The sequence below is a fragment of the Coloeus monedula genome (genome assembly GCF_965178545.1).
Source record: "Coloeus monedula genome assembly, chromosome: 21".
In the NCBI taxonomy this organism is placed as follows: domain Eukaryota; kingdom Metazoa; phylum Chordata; class Aves; order Passeriformes; family Corvidae; genus Coloeus; species Coloeus monedula.
The window spans coordinates 326,322-346,056 of record NC_138801.1 but is presented as its reverse complement, the minus strand read 5'-3'; the positions used below and the strand labels follow the sequence as shown (position 1 = coordinate 346,056).

Here is a 19,735-nt window from a genome sequence, read left to right as displayed (position 1 = left end):
TCTGGTTTGCTTTTCCTGTAGATCACTAGAGTAAGTTTATAAAGATATCAATGTGACAATAAAGATTAACCACTGTCTCTTTTAAAAAAAACAACTATGAGGTTTTATATAGGAAAATTTCTTAACAGAATAAATTACAAATACTTACTCTTTTTGTATTATGTATGTAATATTGTATAATCTAACAGCACTGCAAACCTTCCACTGCCTTTGGCCTATCATGTGAGCCCAAAATAATACCTGCAATTCCAGTTGTGTTGGAGTACTTGGGAGGAGCAGCTGCTGCACTGCATGGCTGTTTGGAGCTGAAGCCAGGCAGGGACCAGCAGGGGCCAGAGGTGTTACCGAGGATGTGGTGGGTGAAGAGGTGGGGCTGAGAAGCAGCGGGACAGCCTGGCTCCCGGTGTGGCTGTGCAAGTGGGCAGCAGGAGTGCGGGACAGTGGGTGCAGGTACGGCCAGGGAGAGGCTGCCAGGTTGGAAGGAGTCTGGGAGAGGGCTCCAGGCCCGGGCAGCAATTTTGAACTGAATCCCCCAAACAAAGCTATGTGTTTGTGGTGTCTGTGAGGATGTGGGCAGGGAGATGCACCCTGTTTCTGCCAGAGGAACTAGTAGTGCTGGTGTGTATCTTCTCAGCATTGGGAGGAGGAGGAGCTGCTGAGCCTGTACCTGGAGGAGCCGTATTTCTGGTGGTACCAGGTCCTTCTACAGAAACAGCATGTTCCTATAAAATATCCCAGCTCATGTGGCATGAGTGAGAGCTGGTTTGCACGTGCAACCCAGTAGCTGAGTTCACTCAGCATTTGAATTCCTTCTGAAAAGCCACTCTGATCGTATAAAGGACCAGGAACCCCATGCCCCACCAGCCAGCACTGCTATTCCATGCTGAAACCCTTTGTGCTGCGGCTCTTTCCAGGAAAGCTTTGATGCTGTGCCAGGGATGGGAAGTGGGAGGAAGCCTGGAACAACTGAGAGACATCAGTATCTACTAGGCAGAAGGGTGAGGAGAAAGAAGAAGGGTGGCAGGAGGGCCAACAGTGGATGCCAGCCCAGCCTCCTGGGCTGCCCAAAGCAGCTGGCATTTAACTCCGTAAGGGTCCATATCAGTCTGGCTGCAACACCAAAACTGTTGGTGGCATCTTAATTTAAATAGTTGTTGCAACCAGTAAAGTGTTTCTTGATGAAAGAAATGTCACAAGAAGAATTAAAATTACCTGCACGTCAGTGATTCAAATGTCTATGGACGCTAACAGGACTCCTGCTGCCAGAGCCTTCTGTGTGGGTTCTGTATGGGTGCCATGAGGTACAGCATCCTGAAGCCATTCAGGCTCTGCCAAATCAAAGTTCATGATGTGGCTCCCACAGTCATGCTGGGGAGAAAAGCCTTACACTGCAGGTCTGCTGCTCCTGTGGGTAAACTCAGGGCTGAGCCAAGCCCAGAGCTGCTGCTGGAGATGGAGGTCATACAGCAGAATAGCTTCAATTCCTCTTCTGGTTCTAAAGGCAAAGTGAGCTATCCAAGATCCCTGAGGTTGCAAATGTCCCTTGGCCTTCTTTTGACCCTCTATACACCTTACATTCTTCCTTTAATGATTGACATTCGGTGGGTTTGTGCCTTCGGGCACACTGAAGTTGTAGCTGCTTCTTCATCAAAGCAACTGTTTACAGCTGGTTTGAGTTGGATGCCAATAAACAGTATTCTTTTTGTCTCAAAATAAAAAGCAGCTTAAGTCCCTAATGATAAGGATTTTGTGCTTTGTAGAGGAAAAAAATTCAGCTAGTTTGGGACAGCCAGCCACTTAGCTTAGCAAGTTGGAGTACTTTATACTTCCAGCTAAACTGCCTTTATCTCCTCAAGTGAGCCGGCTATAGATTCTTATCATTGTGGCAGAAGTGATGAGGGTAACATCTTTAGTTGGAAATCATTGGCAACATGTGGAGAAAGCTTAAGATGTTGTCACACTTTAACTTGGTCCTAATCTGTTCAAAGGCAGTTGATACTTTCTAACTGTGCCAGCAGGTAGTGAGAGGGAGTCAAAGACCATCAGGGTGAAATAGCTCCTGCTTTTCTTTGGAGAGTTTATGACTTTCATAAAGCGGACACAAAGACACTGTGGCGGTAACTGTTATTGTCTAAATTAAGAGCTTATGTTCACCCAACCATATTTCATTAACTTGTACACCCAAGCTTCTACATTTCCTGCCTGCTCCATACAGTGCTAGAAGCAAATCTTAAATATTTTAACGCCTATTGTCAGTGAAGTGAGAACAAGAGCAATGTGTAGGTCAGCCCTGCCCGTCCCTGATGAACCGGCATGTGTCTCATGACCAGCAAGGACGGCCCTCACATTCCCAGGGCAGGCTGTTCTGTGACTTGTCTTGTGTGTTGGTGTGAGATCCAAAAAGAGAATTGTTTTCTTTCCAATAACAAATTGAGATACTATGAACAACACTTAAATGCCAAAATGTAGGACCAAACTGCCGACGGAGCCGATCGTTTCTAGAGTCATCTTCCCTGTGAATGAGGACCCGCTCCTGTTCCTGATGCTCCCTAAGGAGTTTGCATCTCACTTAGTTGAAGCAAAAGCTGACGCAGCTTCTCCTCCCTTGTTTTTCTTTAGCAGATGATCTTAAGAACATCAGACCTCCCGGTGAGCAAACTTCGATGCATTTCAGCAAATATTGTGTTTTGAAAAAAAGGGCTTTGTCAACTTTGTAGAAAGGACAGTGCAGTCAGAGCAGGATTTCTTTTCAACCAGATATTCAAAAAAGCACCTCATTTTTGGAAACATATATGGAGCCCTGAGCAACACCATGTAACATTTTGGTGCTTTTGTAGAACAATTCCAAGCCATACAAATTTTCTTGCTGAAAGAAAGGAATGTGCTGTTAAGATATGAGGGGATTTTGTACACTTTTTCTGTAACAGGCATCTCTATATTTTCTCTATGTGTCTATAATATATATACATACACAACCAAAAGTTAAGTAGTATTTAATTTAAGTATTTCAGCTTTGACCTACTTACAACTTTTCATTTAATTAAAAAAAAAATCTGAAAAAGCTAATAAAATGTTTAGACAAACCTTTCAGTCTTGTGAGCTTAAAGGAATAATCCTCTTTGCATGCCTAATAATGTTGTTGGTGTCTAATGGGATTTCATTTTCACACATGTGGAAGTGTCCTGTGTGATAAATGTTTGACTGCTGGAATGACTTAAAACCTGTGCAGACGTTTGAGGCAGGAGGAGGGTCTGGGCGTGCTGTAGGGCCCTGCTTACTGATAAATCTCTTTGTATGGGTTTAGAGCATCTAGTTTACTAAAGCCTGAATACAAACACAGATGCTGATAGCTGAGTCTTAGGACTCTGTCAACCATATTTCGCCTTACAGAAGCCAGAAGGTTTTCATAGTTCTGTGTCTAATCTTAAATATTCAGTTTATAGAACAACTTTAGTAGTCATCCATATTAGAATGACCAGGCTTGTCTGTTCTTTAATTTAGAAAGGATGAATCAGATATTTCGAGTCTTCAAAAAAACCCTGTATTAAGAGGGATATTTATTTTCCATCCTAATATTAATAGTAAGTAATCAACGTAATAAGAGTCACTTCACATTACAAGAATAAATTACCATTCTTAGACATTGCAGGAGACACCTTTAGTTACCTGAGTTTTGGGGGTTTGAGTTGGGGCTTTTTTGTGTTCCTTTTCCTTTTTCCGTGGTCCTTTTTACAAAGCTCCATGCCTCTGGTAAGAGCCTCCTGTTTTTATCAGAACAACAAAGTTTGTGAAAGAAGGACAATAAAGAGAAACCATGTGAGATGACTGGGGGAGAAAAATTTCATCCATTAAGGGTCAGCCTAAAAGAGCACGATTTAGAGCAGAATATAGCTGGGACTTTTGTAAGACAAGCAGCAACTTTTCATGCTCGGATGGGGATTCTTGGGTTAAATTGCTATCTTTGAGTTCTGAACTTGGAAAGGTATTAAAGTGGAATTAAACCTTTACACAATCCTGCTCTTGTGTCATTCAGGATTTTTTTGGGTTCTGTTTAATTGTACATCACAGCAGGGTTCTGAGTGACTGGTGCTCTAAAGAAATGAGGGGTAGGGTTAAGTCTGCAGCCCACTGCTCCCTGCTAATCCTTCTTGTTCCTTGAAGAAGGATTTACTTTTGCTGCCAGCTTGTGAAAGACTTTCCTCCTCCCGAAGAGATTGTTGTGGCTTTCCTGGGGAGGTGTGGTTGCTATAGCAGGGAGTCACGCCTGGGTATTCTCTCAAACCCTACTGAGAATGGGCCAAAAAAGAGCCAAAGAAGAGTAAAACTGGGGATTAAAAATTGGAACAATGGGAGACAGGAAGATAGGAGTGGGAACAAATGGGAATTACAGCACCAAAAATAATGCAAAGTGACAAAAAGAGGAAATAGAAAAATAATAGCTGACAGTTGGACTGAAAAGACAAACACTACAAAAGAACAATTTATTTTCAACAGGCAAAGAACATAAAAAGGCATCTGGGAAATAAGACACAGCCCTATGTCGAGGACTTTTTTTGGTTCTTACTGTATTGCAAACATACATGCACCAAGTACACAAAACTGCTTCATGCTTCCCTCTTGGTTCTACCTTTGCCACAATCTGTTTATTTGAAACAAAACCTTCTTGGGTTTTAAACTGCATGTTTACTTCTTTGCTGTTAAATGATGTCTCTAATTGTGTCTGTTCCTAGGGACTAAAGGTAGGGTAATTCTGGGCTTTTCATATTAAACATTGTCATGCATATCAGTAGTAGAAGAAAAGATCCAGCTCTGCTCAAATTCTGTTCTTGAATGCTTTCCAGAGAAGTAACTGCCTCCAGTGGGCACTTGGTTTTGCTGCTGCTTACTGGAGGCAAATTCTTTAGCTCATGCCATGGCAATGCCCTGACACCTCTTACCTGGCCCTGCCCCAGGCTGTGCCCCCTCCTCGCTCCGCTGCAGCTGCCTCCTCACTTTGGCTCAGCCAGCTCATCCCTGTGTTGTAGTTTTCCTGTAGGAGTTTAGAAGCTGTATTTTGCTCCTACCCCCCTTTGCTCTTCTGACAAAACACAGCCTAATTTTGCAAATATCTGAATATTTCCATCTCCGTGAAAGAAGCAGAAATTTTCATTCAGTGTAAAATGTGTCACAATACAAATAGAATTTAAAAAGGAGCCAGTGCCACATCTAACAGCAAATCTCTCTGAATGCCTTTCCTGCACCCCACTGCTTTATATACAGGGGAGGCAGAGAGATATAATAGATGAAACACTTTGTTTATGAAGTGTCTATGTTTTGTTTTATTTCACATGTTTTTGCAATATAGATAACAGATTACACCACAGAGCTTTCATTGCCTTGTGCTATAAAGATACTATAAAGCCTTTCTGGGTATTAATAATAGATTGTGTTGATGAGTTTGGAGAAGCTGGCAATAGACCCCCCACTGCAAAGACATTAACACCACAGGACTAAGGTATCTTTCCCTTGCAAATCAGTTGCTAAATTGGCTGTGCTGATGAGTTTGGGCACAAGCTCTCCACCAGCATCACTGCAGCAGGCACAGGAAGTGATTTTGTTTTATACTGGCAAATAACGTTTCTTCGTCTTGATGTTCTTAGTTGCGAGGAAAGCCTTGTGTAAATTCTTTCCCTAAGTCATTCTTGCCAGCCAAGAAATAACTTAGAAATTACATTTGAATTGCTTTGACACATGATTATTTTTTTCTGTAAAAGTGAAGACTGAGCCAGTGAATCACAACAGTACAATTTCCCTGCTTATGGGCCCTTTAGGGTGAAATCTCGTATAAAAATTGCATTAGAAGAATTTCCCTGTGTTGTTGGTGATGTAAATTCAGTGTGCCATTTAGTGAACAAGAAGGATAAGATGTCTGTCAGAGCAGAGACTGTTCTGCAGGCTGGAGCCAGCATCCCGGCCCCGAGCAGGGCTGCTCCACAGGGCCCCTCTGCAAGCTGCTTCATCCACTGGATATTGGTGAGGGCATAAGGGGAGAAGATGAATGTGGATACAATTTAATTTGTGCAAACAACTGAATAAAAATCCAAAGGAAAAAAAGAAAAGGAGTGCCTGGTCAGTTTTGGTGACCACTGCCCCCCAGCTAGGTAGAGCTGTGGCAGAAGCACAAACGCCCTGACACATATCATGCTTTTGTAGCCCATCAGCGTGATTTGGAGAATGTAAAAAAACACAGCAGCAGAAGCCCATTTAGCCTCTTTGAAACTCATGGACAAAAATAACATTATTTCACAAATGTTTGCACTGCCTAAAAATATAATTCTAACAAAATCATCATATTTTGTTAATTCATTAAAGCTTCCTAATTGCAGTCCCAGCTTTATCAATTCAATTGGTGCCCTTAACTTTTATAACAGTTTCTGTTCTACAGAAAAGATTAGGAGAAAATTGCAGCCATAATCTGTACAGTGCAATTGCTGTGCTATAAAGAGGAATGGGAGTAGCTGAGAAGAGCAATTGGATTCCCAAAGGTGGAGCACAGTAGAGCAATATCAGTGACTTTGTAAATGAAAAATTGTTTTAATTCCCTTCTAACAGCAATAATTCTATTCTTCATAAATTTTTCCATCAAAGTGTTGTATGGAAAAATACTATAAAATAGAACAGCATGGCAGTGATGGAAGACAGTTGAACAAAGTGGTCAATTAGGGGATGAAAATTAAGCAAAGAGAAGAAATTCATTCTGTCACATTCTGCTCAAAACAAGAAACTGCTCTGCACTTTGCATTTTATGTTGTACTTTATAGTTAAGGGAGATGTAACTATTTAGGTCATTCTGGTCCCACTTGAGCAAGTTTCGTTAGGATGTAAGCTTTAAATTCCGTGTGTCTTTGTGCTTGTCTAAGCATCCCAGTTCTGCCCCAGAGCTGCTGATGCCCACAGGTTTGAGGAGGCCAGCGAGTGCTGGGCCACCTGCAGAGGGATCATGAGAGGCCTCAGTGGGAAGAAAATCACATGAAGGGTGGTATTTTTGTGGGCATTGTTTGACACAGACTGCTGTCTGGGTATGGCCAGCCTAAAGTACTCCTGGCACCATGTTGGAGGGTCTGTTTCTGGTGGGCAGAGGATGGGAGCTGGTGGCTCTGACAGTGACCATGGTCAAAGTCCCACCAGCTTCAGAGCAAGATTTGGCATGGGATAATATGTGGTCCCTATTGCTACTTTAGCCATCAGCTTGTCTTGGCAGGGGACTACAGCACTCGTCATGGAAATACAGGTTAAATACTTAAGTGAAGAAAAAGTCACTCATTACCAAGATAGGCAATGTGTAATTTGTGAGTCCAAATCCACGTTGTGAAGTGCAGATTTAACACAAGCTTTCACCAGTAGCTGGTGTTCATACTACAGCACCTGTGGATAGAGGGTTAATAAATATTTTCTTCAGTTCTCCCTAGAGAAGAAAAGTTTCTTTGTTTTAGTTTCTCTCTAAATATTACAGGGTTTTTTCTAGAAACTTTTAATTTTTGCACATTTTATTACTACTTGATGAAAGGGAATTATCTTTCTTATACTGAAGTTTCAGCTATGAAATTGGCTTTAATAAACTATGTAATTATTTCTTCTGCAGGGAAAATATTTTAAATGGATTATTTCTTTTTTAAGAAGGGGGTTTCAAATAATAAATTTATAATATTCCTGTTGTGCTTTACTGTATTCAAGATGTTTTGTATGTTCAGAATTGAGTGCAACCAAGGAACAGTTTTTCCACTTTATAAGTACCCATGAGCTGTAAGACGTTACAAAAATTATTCAAGTCCTATGCTGGAAAAGCCCCATGCATAGTTTTTCCAATCCTATGTCATCTAAAGAAAGAAATATCAAAATTTCTCCCAAAGAACAAGGAACAGATGTCTTTCATTAGTAATTTAATTTCTTCTCTTAATAAAACTCAGTTGTGTGAAAAGCATAATATATTTTGCTCTAGCTCTACCCGGTTTCATACCACAGGAGTGCGGAGCAAACTCCCAGCATCAGAGTAGGCCAACCGGGGTGTCCCAGGCGGGTGTGAGCAGAGGGAAAAGCATCAGACATAGAGACTACACCAAGAGCATTTACAAAAGCTGTGACCACCACCTTTGCATGTTTATTAAATGAAGAAAAGCCAGGTGTCTGCTGTGGTTGCTGCAACATGTAATGTCAGAATAACACAGAAAGGGAAATGGCTGAAGGTCTCTGATAGGTAAGTAGCAGCATCTGTCCTCTTGCATACATCAAACACAGCTTAATAACTTCCTATTTACTGCTTCACGGCAGAGGCCCAGTAAATGAACAACCTGACTGAATTAGTCTATTTTTCTACCTTTGTCCTGTATAACAAACCTCTTGAACCACACTTAATGTGAACAGCAAATTTCACACTGCACATGGACATCTTTCAGCACAGATTAAATTAGTTATAATAAAACAATTAAAATCTATTTGCCCACAGACAGGAGGAAATGAAGGACCTGGCTGAGCCACAGAAAGGTAAAGGGTGGGTTGTCAGGACACCAGGAGAGTAAACAGCAGAGCCATGATTCTCAGGAGCAAAGCAGGGTCAAACTTACTGCGAGATAACTGCACGGGATATAATAAATCAGGGGTCCGTATTGCACTCCAGATGGCTGTGCCAGGCAGGAAGGCACAGTGGATCATGTAACTGTGGTTGTTTCTGAGGATTACTGATTCAGCCTGCCTTCACAGGGATATCCTAACAAATAAAATCTTTATGGCCTCTTCCGCTGGTGAAAATTTTCATCTACTGGTTAAAGTCAGGACATGTCTTAGCATTTGCATTGCCCTTGACACATATGCAAAATTAATTTAAGTTCACACAGTTTTAGCTGGTAAAGAGTTTTTTATTATCTAGTACTGTAAAGTTGCTTCATGGCATTTATTGTAAATACTCTGATGGACAGACAGGCCATTGTTCTGAGCTTTAGCTTGGCTGAGTCCCCCAAGTGTTCCAGGCATAGAGGCAAACACACTTAAAAACTCCTAAACCTATTGAGTTGTCTTTCAAAATTGTCCAGGCAACAGAATTTATTTATAAAACTCCGCAATCATTGATTCAAAACAAGGTTTTCTTGTTCTGCTTTTCTTCTTTGTCCTCTTTGAACGGTTTTCTCTGGAATGTTTTCGTTGTGCTTAGGAGTCAGAGATTTCCTGCGGCTTCTAATAAAGGCATTTGATTTCCACTCTCCACATACTTTAACACATCCAAGGATTTTGAGGTTTGACATTAGCTTAGGAGAGCTGGAGATAATCAGCCATGGGGGTAAAAAGCCAGAGTTATGCAAATTATTTGTAAAATGTATAGAAAGCAAAAGAGCTATTCCTTTAAATGTGGTTGGTGTGGGACAGAGTCTTTGTCTCAGCACAGAATATCTGTGTGCTCCCCTTCAAATTTATGGCTTTGATTGAAACCTGTAAAGGGGTGATCTGTAAAGTATTCCTGCTATCCTACACTTCCCAACAGGTTTATTACCATTCATTTATAAAATGAACAGTCTAACGAGCAGTGGTTTAGATCACAGCTATCAAAGTCTGGTCATTTGTCAAGATTAGTTTCCTGTTGTGAGATTGCCTTGTGCAAAAAGAGTGCATAACCTTGTGTTCCTCTTGGGAAGCTGAAAAAATACCTATAAACACCCTATAAGATAGGTTTAATGAAGATTTTATAATCTCAGAATTCAACCCAACACGCTGCTCTGTGTGTGTGTGTGTATTTGTGCGGATGCATGTTATAATACAGAGTACCTGTGGACAGGGGAGGGAGTTTTCTTGAGAAGAGTTAATTTCGGGATATGAAGTCCATGCAGTATTGTCAGGGCAATTTAATGTTCATTTGAATGAGTTAATATACACTGATGACAGTGTAATTCGTTATAGCTAAAAGGCTGCCTTGGGAAGCGCTGCTGCAAAAGCACCAGCTTTCCGGGGATAGTCGGCTGCCAGTAAATAACACGAAGTATTTTCTGTTCGTGTTAGATATACTTATGTTGAAGAAAAAGAAGAAACACAAACAGTCGCTAAGGCAGTATGACAGCAAAGGTGCTGGTCAGGGAAACAACACGCTCCACAGGACAAGGAGGTTATTTTCGTGTCCCAGTTTGAGGGAAGGTGCAGGGGATTTATGCTTTCTTGGGCTTTTCTTCTTGAAATTATCTGTAAACTGTGCTACATTTGTGTTTCCACTGTCACTGGACGGTGGCATATCATGCGGTTTGCTTGGGAGACAACTGGAGGCATTTGCAGCCCAACCTGGAGCGATCACAGCCCCGCCAGGGCCAATGCCAGCCCTGCCCGGGCCGCCGAGCCCGCACCGCAGCGCCGGGCCCGCTCCACCCATCGGCTCCGGCTGCATCGCCGCTCCCCGGCGCCAGACCCCGCCCGGGGAAGGCTCCCCGTTCTCCCCTCGCCGGTGTGGGGAGGTGGGCACCTGCCCGCGGCGGTGGTGGCAGGGCGGGGTCCCTGGAGCCCGTTTCTGAACGTTTCCCAGCCCCGCGGCGCTGTGAGCGGACACGCGATGGGCGCCGGAGCCCGGAGGCGGCCGGAGCCGCCGCGGTCCCGGTGCGGGCGGGCACCGGCACATCGGGGCCGGTACGAGCGGGCACCGGCACATCGGGGCCGGTACGGGCGGGCACCGGCACATCGGGGCCGGTACGAGCGGGCACCGGCACATCGGGGCCGCCCCGTCCCTCCCGGCGGCGACCGGAGAGAGGGGATGGCTTCGGGGGGACAATGCCTTCGCACCTGAGATCTCCAGGTGTGCCCCGTCCTAAGGACACCCTCTCGAACAGAGAGGCCAGGCTCGGTTAAATGAGTCTAATAGGTTTAAGCAGTTAAATAGAAACAACTTTTTTCAGTGCACCTTTTTTTTTTCCTCTTTGTGTATTAATCCTTTCGGATATAAAATTGTGTCGAGATAAAAATATTTTCTGCTCAGGAATTTGCTGGCTAAAGCATTGTGAGGAAAACCTTGTGGACAAAGCAAATGGAGGGTATGAAATAAGCCGGCCTGTTCACGGCGGTGCCCAGGGTCCTGTGTGGCATCAGTTTCCTTCTGATAGATTTAATTCATTACCTGCCTGAAAAAGAGCCACTCAGTCTGCCTTGCACCGCTGTTACCTTGAGGTTGTGGTCGTGCAAAGGTGTGCGCTGAGCCAGCCAGGCTGCCAGGGCAGTCACCCCTAGGTGCAGCTGGGGAACACCCCAGTTGCCGTCTCTCAGCCGTTTTCTGGATGTTGTGTGCAACCGTATTGACATTTGCTTTTCCCTCCTGCCCACTCTGACTCCAGCCCTTTGCCGAGGGCTCGTGACTGCCATTTTCCTGCACTTCTCAGCTCAGACAAAATGGAGGCTCTGGAGGAATGAATAACTACCGCAGTCTTAGCCTTCTAAAATCAAAGACAATTGCCTTTTTTTTTGTGAAAAATTATAGTTTTGATGATTAAAAAAAGAAAAGGCAGCATACCCCATGCTAAAAGGCAGAATCTAATTTTTTTCCTGTGAACACACTGGTGCAGTGGTGTTCATTTCCTTGCTGAAATGTAAATGTTCATGCACCTTGCACTGTGATGTATTGCCATAAAAGACACTGAATTTCAAATCACTAGCACACCATGTGACACAGGGATGTAACTTAGCAATTCGTCTTTATTTGAAGGCAGCCCTTTTCTGAAATCTCACTTAGGGAGATTCCCAGTTGCCATTAGAAAAGCAAAATAAAATTAATCTAAATAATTCTAACTTAAGCCTAGAAAATTAATGACGGATGAAAGACAGGGTTTATAGAGCACTAATAAGAACTAGTCTGGATACAGTGTGTGTTCTAGGGTCTGTGATTATACTGGTAATTTGACAGATTGTATCACTGCCTATCTGTGCCAAAGGATGTTTCACACCATTTAAAATGCACAGTACTTCCTTCAGAGACAGGTTGTTCTGGAATAACTCAACATCCAAAGAAAAGCTGTGTTATTTCACTCCTCTCTTTATTGATTGCATGTGTACAACCGTGTGTGCATGTGCACATGCTGACTTTGCCTCAGCAAAAGCACAAAGTTTGCATGCTCATTTCTGTGTTTATCCGCCTCCTCAGAGACAGACAATACCAAAAATGGGAAGTCATGAAATCTCTTCAGAATAGGGCTTAAGTGCTGAAACCAGAGACCCTGCATAAAACAAAGCATCAGCTGGTCCTTCCTTTAAAAGTGAATTAAAATACATTTGGGTTTGAGCAATTATCCAACTTCGGGAGCTCCATTTTTTTCTTATTTTGAAAAGGAAAAAACCACTGAGATAAGGACAGATCTTAGTGGGCTTTGTCCAGCAAAGGCGATTTAGGGAATCTCAAGACCAAAGAGATTGAGATTTGAAAAAATTGCATGCCTATGACATTTCCAAGCCTAAGGATGCAAGTCTTGCAGTGTGCAGAAGCATGAGCCAGGTGGATCTGTGCAGATATTGCTTGATTTAGATCCACACGGGGTATGATCTGACGCTCCCTTTGACTGTGCTGTCTCTTCCTTGCAGGCTGTTTGCTGCCAAGTGCAGCGGCTGCATGGAGAAGATCGCTCCAACGGAGTTTGTGATGCGAGCCCTGGAGTGCGTGTACCACCTGAGCTGCTTCTGCTGCTGCGTGTGCGAGCGCCAGCTGAGGAAAGGGGACGAGTTTGTCCTCAAGGAAGGGCAGCTGCTCTGCAAAAGTGACTATGAGAAAGAGAAAGACTTATTGAGCTCGGTCAGCCCAGACGACTCAGACTCAGGTGAGCTTTTTCCACACCTGCTCTGACCGGAGAAGCTGCATGAGTTTGTAGAGCTTTCTCATAGAAAAGTGCATTCATTTTCACATCCACTTTATCCAAATGCATGTGCCACCTATGCAAATTTGCAGGCACAGCTGAAAACATTCCTACTGGCAGTCTGCTTTCCCTAACCAGACTCCCTCCCTTAACTTCCTGCTTAGTAAAAGACAAAATCTTTTTGCTTTCATCGAAGTGTTTTTCTGTAAGATCATAAAGTGTGAATCAGACTGAATTTAGCTATGTGAGGCCTCACTCAAGTGAGGCATAAGTATGCTGTTCTCCTCAGGCATTCTTTAATCCACTTAATATATTTTTCAGGGGATCTTATGCACATACAATTTCACCACTAAATTAGGGAAATGAGCACAGCAGTAATATGATTTTTGAGAGGAATCTCTCTGCCAATTACAAATGTTCCTTTAAGAAAGATTGCAAGTACAATATAGAAATACTGAAGAGAATCTAAAAGTAACTGAGATGTGGGTTTGTGCCATCAAAATCACACACTTTTTTCCCAAGAAAATATGCAGGAAAATCAACAGTTGCCATACCATTAAATGTACAAATTACATGTTTGCCTCTGGTTTATGGGAAAATGCATTACTCCATTTTAACTGGGAGCACAAATTATCCTTAATCTCTAATCTGAGAGTCATATTCTCCACATCGCTAAAATTTTTATTTCCGCATTAGGAATCCCTCAGGACAAAGGTCTCTGCAGTCTCAGCAATGCATGGGACCAGGGCCATTCTTAGAGCAGTGGTTTAGTTACTGCCATGCCGCGTTTGCAGGACCTGGAGTGCTCTGCTCAGTAAATCTCGCATCGTAGGGTCTGGGCTCTCGGTGAACGTGCCTGAGGCACTTGAGTTTCCTCCTTGACCGTCAGCAAACTTCCCCCCCACCAGCTCCAGTGACCTGCTGTGCACCTGCCTCATGTCCAGCCAAACCCCCTCGACCAGCTCGTGCGAGGCTGTCCCCACGCTGGGGCTGGTCACAGGCATCTTCCCCCACTGCTGTCCTCACTCACACAACCGGTGCTGGCAGCTGTACTTGGCATCAGCTTTGAGCAGGGGTGGGCTCCTCTTCAGGACCAGATCTGGCTTGTGATCATCAGTGAAGAGCTACCACAGTAGCACAAACTAGTCTTGGTTTCAATTTCATTTCCCTTTGGCACAAAGGGGAGTTTCTTACTCCTGGAGATGCTTTTTTTTTTCCTTCATTATTCTCTGTTAGCCAAACCCAAACCTGAAAAACAAGCTGACAAATTAAATGAGTTGTTTGTCTCCCATTGTCTAACACATTGAAAACACTGATCTCCCAGGGGTCTGCATGAGAGCACACGATCTGCAAAGCCCTGGCTGAGAATGTGTCCTGCTTCAATCAAATGTTTATCCACTGGACACAAAAGTAACTCTCCAATGAGCAGTATTAATCCTCACAAACCTTTCCTTAGAAAAGGCATGCTGGAAAGTTAATAATGTCATGGTTATTAAAATGACTGAACTTCTCTTTAATCATTAGGCCAAAGATGCTTATTAAAGTAAAAGGTGATTAGACTGCTAGGTGCATAATAATCAGACCCTAAAATGAATTAAAGTCTAATTTGTTGATTCCCCAAATGTAGTCCTTTAGTATATAAAAATTTCAGCGTGTTTCTTCGTGTTGGAGTCCCTATAATATTTGATAGTGTTTTCTGGAAGAAAAATCAGTAGTCTGTTCAAATAAAAAGTTGAAAAGTTGATTTTCACAACAAAATGTGAAATTTATTTACCCCTCAACCTTTGCCACTGTGCTTGAGATTTCCCAGGACAATATACTAACACGTAATATCACCGGATTGTATGAGTATTCAGAATTTAATGATAGAAAGTACAAAGAATCTCTTTACAAAGAAGCTCTTTGGTCTGCAGAAGCACATAGATACTTGTATGTATTTACTGAGAAAGAGAAGTTTGTGCTTGCACATACAGACACATTTTAATGCACAGAGGAAGATTACTGATGTTTTCTGGGGGAAGTGGAAATGAGATGACAAAGATTAATATTATCTCTGGAGCTTCAAAACATACAAAACAATATTCAGTAACTGGAATCTGCACTATATTTAGTTAGATGGGCTTTGAGATACGTGTGTAATACTTGCTTTATGCTGTTTTGCTGCTGTAGCAGTGCAGGCAGTAGTACCTGTCTGCAGATAATGCTTCAGGAGAAGCTGGAGTTCAGCTGTGAAGGTAAAGGTGTTTATCTGGTGGTGAGATTGGAGCAGGTGAGCACACAGGACCAAGAGATCCTGGAAAGGCACAAAGTCTCTCTGTGCCTGATTCCTGGAAATACTGAAGCATATTCTGAGTTTACATCCCCTGATCAGTCCCATGCCCTAAATTAAAAATTGCAAACGTTTTTATGCTTTTGTGGCATTTGATTTAGGCAGAGCACACAGATCTAAGATAGTCTCTTCCTGCCCACAGCTGCTTTAGGTATTCAAATAACCATGGGACAATAGTTGAACCTGTTGACTGAAGAGCAGTTCTCAAACATCCTGTTTTCTTGGTGGAACAAGTGCAATTATATATCCTTTTTTCACCAGTCAAAAGTGATGATGAAGATGGAGATGTTAAGCCCACCAAGGGCCAAGTAACCCAAGGAAAAGGAAGTGATGATGGGAAGGACCCAAGAAGACCTAAACGACCAAGAACAATACTAACTACACAACAGAGACGAGCATTCAAAGCATCCTTTGAAGTGTCTTCTAAACCCTGTAGAAAGGTAGGTGCTTCACCAGGGACTGAGTCAGCCTTGACACCAGGCCACAGCCCCAGACAGCCCTGCCCCTTCCTGGGGCAATAGCAGTTCTCCTGGGGTGAAGGCAGAGCACTCTTTTTGCAGAGAAGTCTTTTGTGGGTAAAATAAAAAACAAGAAATGACTTAGTGTCATTTTCCTCAGCTCAGACTCTTTGTTCAGTAGTTACAGAACTGGTAGTGCCATCAGGGGCAGAACTTGACAACACTATGAAAATATATGATTAATTTTTAAAAGTAATTTTATACATGCAATTTTTGTTGTAAGTACAAATTCTCCTCTTAACAAAACTGATTCGTTTTTGGGGTTTTTTTTTTAATTTATGAAAAATTGCATCGTTAAGCATTTCCTCCTGCAGGTCAGAGAAACATTGGCAGCTGAAACAGGGCTCAGCGTGCGAGTCGTCCAGGTCTGGTTTCAAAACCAAAGAGCAAAGGTAGGCTGTTTGTCACATTATCAAAAGTCAAATGCAGGTTGTGCCTCAACATGGGCCCTTGCCCCACATGCAGCTCACACATGCAGAAGTCCCATGGCTGAACTGTCCGTGTTCTGCCTGCTCTGCTCTCTACATCCACACTAGAAAGGCAACTTCGGGACACAAACATTAAATTCATATGCTCAAAGCAACTCAGGGTTGGGAGTAAATTTTACATGCAAATCTGAACTGGAAACTGAAATGTTTAAGCTTAGAACTGAGCCCACAACAGTGTGTGCATAAGTGTAAACGGTCCGTATCAACTGATAAGATGTTTGCAGACAGTTTTGTAAGGAAACAAAATTGTTGCGTTTGGAGCCACGAGATTGTTCTGTTCTTCTGCTTTTTTCAGATGAAAAAGCTAGCACGAAGGCACCAACAGCAGCAGGAGCAACAGAACTCGCAGCGACTAGGACAAGGTAGGGGATTTATGATAAAGCAAAGTGAGAGAGAAAGAATCTGCCATTGTCTGGAAGTGTCTTTCCCACATGATACTTTAGTACAGCAATCCAGGGTGCACGCAGGTCTGTGAGTGACATGTGCCATCAGCAGTGGATGGACACAAAGGTGTACCTGAGTGCTCACACCAGGTTACCCCAAGTTCTCCTGGTGGGATCAGACCCCAGAGGGGCTCATGCAGAAGCTGTTACCTCATTTCTAGAAGAAATGTACTATGTGGAGGTGCTTGCACCGAAGGAAATCTTCAGGAGCCTTGCTCCAGCTAGATTCTCCAGTTTGTTTTCTACTGCAGTTAAGGGGCATGGTGCTCAGCTGGGAATCTGCACAGGCACCAGCTTTACTGCCCCAGCTGAGGCACAGGGAGTCCCTCCTGTGCCCCACGGGTGGCTGGACCCTGGGGCAGGCACTGCACAGAGGCACCAGGGCTTGCCCTGCTGCTCTGTGGGTACTCTTGAGGATCTCCAGCTCCCAAGACCTTGCAGCCTCAAATCCTCCACTTTACCCAGGGCAGAAAAACTGAGACCATCAGAAGTTAGAGAATAACTGGGCTCTGTCACACACAGTATACAGACTTTAGGAGGATAGGGTCAAGCACCTAGGAGCTCCAGAAATCATGTAGTCAGAAATTACAAGCTGTTCAGCTTATTGCTTGGGGTTCTACACTTGGACAACATTTGGAAAGTTTCTCTGACTGACAGGATACCCCTGACTGCATTTGCTAGGATTCATTGTTGCCACTGATTCTGCCCCAGCAGTAACTGTGCCTCCTCTTTGCTTTGCAGAAGTAATGTCCAACCGAATGGAAGGGATGATGACATCTTACACACCACTTGCACCACCACAGCAGCAGATTGTAGCAATGGAGCAAAGCAGTTATGGCACAGACCCATTTCAGCAGGGTCTTACCCCTCCACAAATGCCAGGCGACCACATGAACCCCTATGGTAAGGCATGCCTCATTCTGCCACATCCGAAGTAGCTGGGTCCGTGCGCTGGATCACACACCACAGGGGCAGCAGCATTACTGGCTTTTAGAATATTTTTTCTGGCATTTGTACCAGGGAATTTGTACCAGTCAGTTTTATGTGTGTATTTTCTTGTACACATAAGAGGGTAGAACAGAGCTCATCACAAAGCTCTGGACACCTTTCAAAACTATTTCACAGTATAATTCTGATAAATGATAAAGCAAGCACCTCTCCAAGCTCCACTTTTTAAAACCACTGTCCAAGACACTGAAAAATAAACAGTACCAAATTCTAGCTCCCTCACAAATTTTTCCTTTTTTCTTAGAAGCTTTGAGGAAAAAGTGCCTTCAATAAAGAGAAGTAATCTATTCATTACAAAATGAATAAGCAGCCCTGTAAGACCACTCAGATTGGATGCGTGGATTTGTTAAAGAACAGTTCTTGAGCTACTAAGAGATGGGTTACCACAGGACTTTTCTCCTGCATAGTTTTATTCTCTGTCCCAAATCAAGATGACGGTTTGCTTTCACGATTGCTTGACCACACATCAAACGCATTACAAGCACTAAATGCTCAATTATTGATTCTGGACAATTGCAGTGTGGCATTTAAAAAGAATGTCAGAGGATTTTTCAGACTGTGATTCTCGGCCTTGCGGTAGCCCACAAGGGCCTGTTTCAGACTCATTTCTGCTGACCAGGAGCACTTCACTGTAGAGGCTCACATGTGCATTAGTGTCCCCAGAACAGCGTGCACAGGCCAACAGGAAATCTGCTTTGGGTCTGTGTCATTACTTTTGCCACTGAGACAAGTCCGTGGTGCACACCAGGAAATTTGGGAGGTCCTGTAAGGAGCTGAGGACATATGAAGTGCCCTTGAGCATTAGGTGGCTTGTGATTTTGTTGGTTTGCTTGGCTTTCTGAGTAAAACTCGTTGGGAAGTGGGTTCTGTGCTCCAAAAGGAGTGCAGGGGATGGCACAAAGCCCTTCTGAATGAGTCTGTGAGGAAAAAGAAGCAGACTAACACTTTCGCAGAGCCCCCAGGACTCGAGCTAGAGCTTTTTCTGGTGCCTTCAGTGTTGAGGTAAGCTGAAATCTTAGTTGCTAAGGGAAATAAAAGGTGCTGTTCCAAACCAGCCCTAAAAGAGTGGAATTTTCTCAAAGGAGAGCATATTTACAACTGTATCTCACTTGAGGCCAGGGAAGCTGGGTCTCTTCTGGGTCCTGTCACACTGGTAGAACTTCTACCTTGTGTATATGTGAAGACCAGTATGATTATGGCTCTTGAGCCATGCTTCCCTGTCATGGGCACTCAATATCTGGTCCACCTTTCTTGTCAGTCCCAGTGCTCCCACGAGTGCCAGAGCCCATGGAGAAGCTGGGGACCTGCTCCTCCCCAGCACCGTTTGCTCCCGTTGTCAGCCAAGACTCTCTTATGTGCTGCTTACTGAAATTGAAATTAAATCCTGGCAAGTCTGGGGGCATTGCTGCCAGTTGACCCCTGTGGGTTGATTCCAAGCCCTCCTCCTTGTAGGTCAGACCCTTAGAGCCAGAGCAGGTTAACATGTGACTACAGAACCAGGAGTGTTCCCGTTTGCTGCAGCGTGCAGCATGTCAGCATCCGTGTGTACTGTGTCCTCCCCTGGCTGCGCAGCATCCAGCTTAACATGTACATTTCATTTGCAGGAAACGACTCCATTTTTCATGATATCGACAGTGATACCTCTTTAACTAGCTTGAGCGACTGTTTTCTTGCCTCTTCCGAAGTTAACTCCATGCAGGCTAGAGTAGGAAACCCCATTGACAGGCTGTACTCTATGCAGAGCTCCTATTTCGCCTCATGAAAATAAAGAAAACTAACAGCCGGCGTGTGTTTAGCCAGTGACTTTTCCAGTGCAGACTCTACAGCCATATGTTGCCCAGCTCTTCCTTCACAGTGACTCTGCTGCCTCTGGACTGCAAAGAGCATTTTTTTAGGAAGACTGTCTCTGTTTGCGTATATGTGTATGTATGTATATATATTTTAATACCTACGTACATACATATATAGAGAAAAAAAACACATCCACCTGTCCCATACCCTTGATTCCCAGCTTGCGCCAGACCACGAGACAAGCACGGAAGGAACAGAAGAACCTGCTCGTCCTCAGCCTTTGATCTGGTTTGGTTTGAGCTCATCATCCTAAAGGAAA

At 43.6% G+C, this 19,735-nt stretch overlaps 1 protein-coding gene across 3 annotated transcripts in view; it reads left to right on the top strand.

Annotated features, from left to right (window-relative positions):
- The window catches only part of LMX1B (LIM homeobox transcription factor 1 beta), a gene marked incomplete at both ends in the record, with an annotated part of 85,337 nt that extends 65,950 nt beyond the window's left edge, over window positions 1–19,387 (top strand). The window contains 6 exons of one of the 3 annotated variants that reach the window (XM_082295409.1): window positions 12,571–12,803; window positions 15,430–15,608; window positions 16,001–16,078; window positions 16,470–16,536; window positions 17,359–17,499; window positions 19,230–19,387. In XM_082295409.1, coding sequence (XP_082151535.1) covers window positions 12,571–12,803; window positions 15,430–15,608; window positions 16,001–16,078; window positions 16,470–16,536; window positions 17,359–17,499; window positions 19,230–19,387 — 856 coding nt within the window. Of the gene's footprint in view, window positions 1–12,570; window positions 12,804–15,429; window positions 15,609–16,000; window positions 16,079–16,469; window positions 16,561–17,358; window positions 17,521–19,229 lie in introns of all 3 variants that reach the window. The other 2 variants (XM_082295408.1, XM_082295407.1) reach the window with 2 other exon arrangements.
- Between the last annotated feature and the right edge of the window lie 348 nt (window positions 19,388–19,735).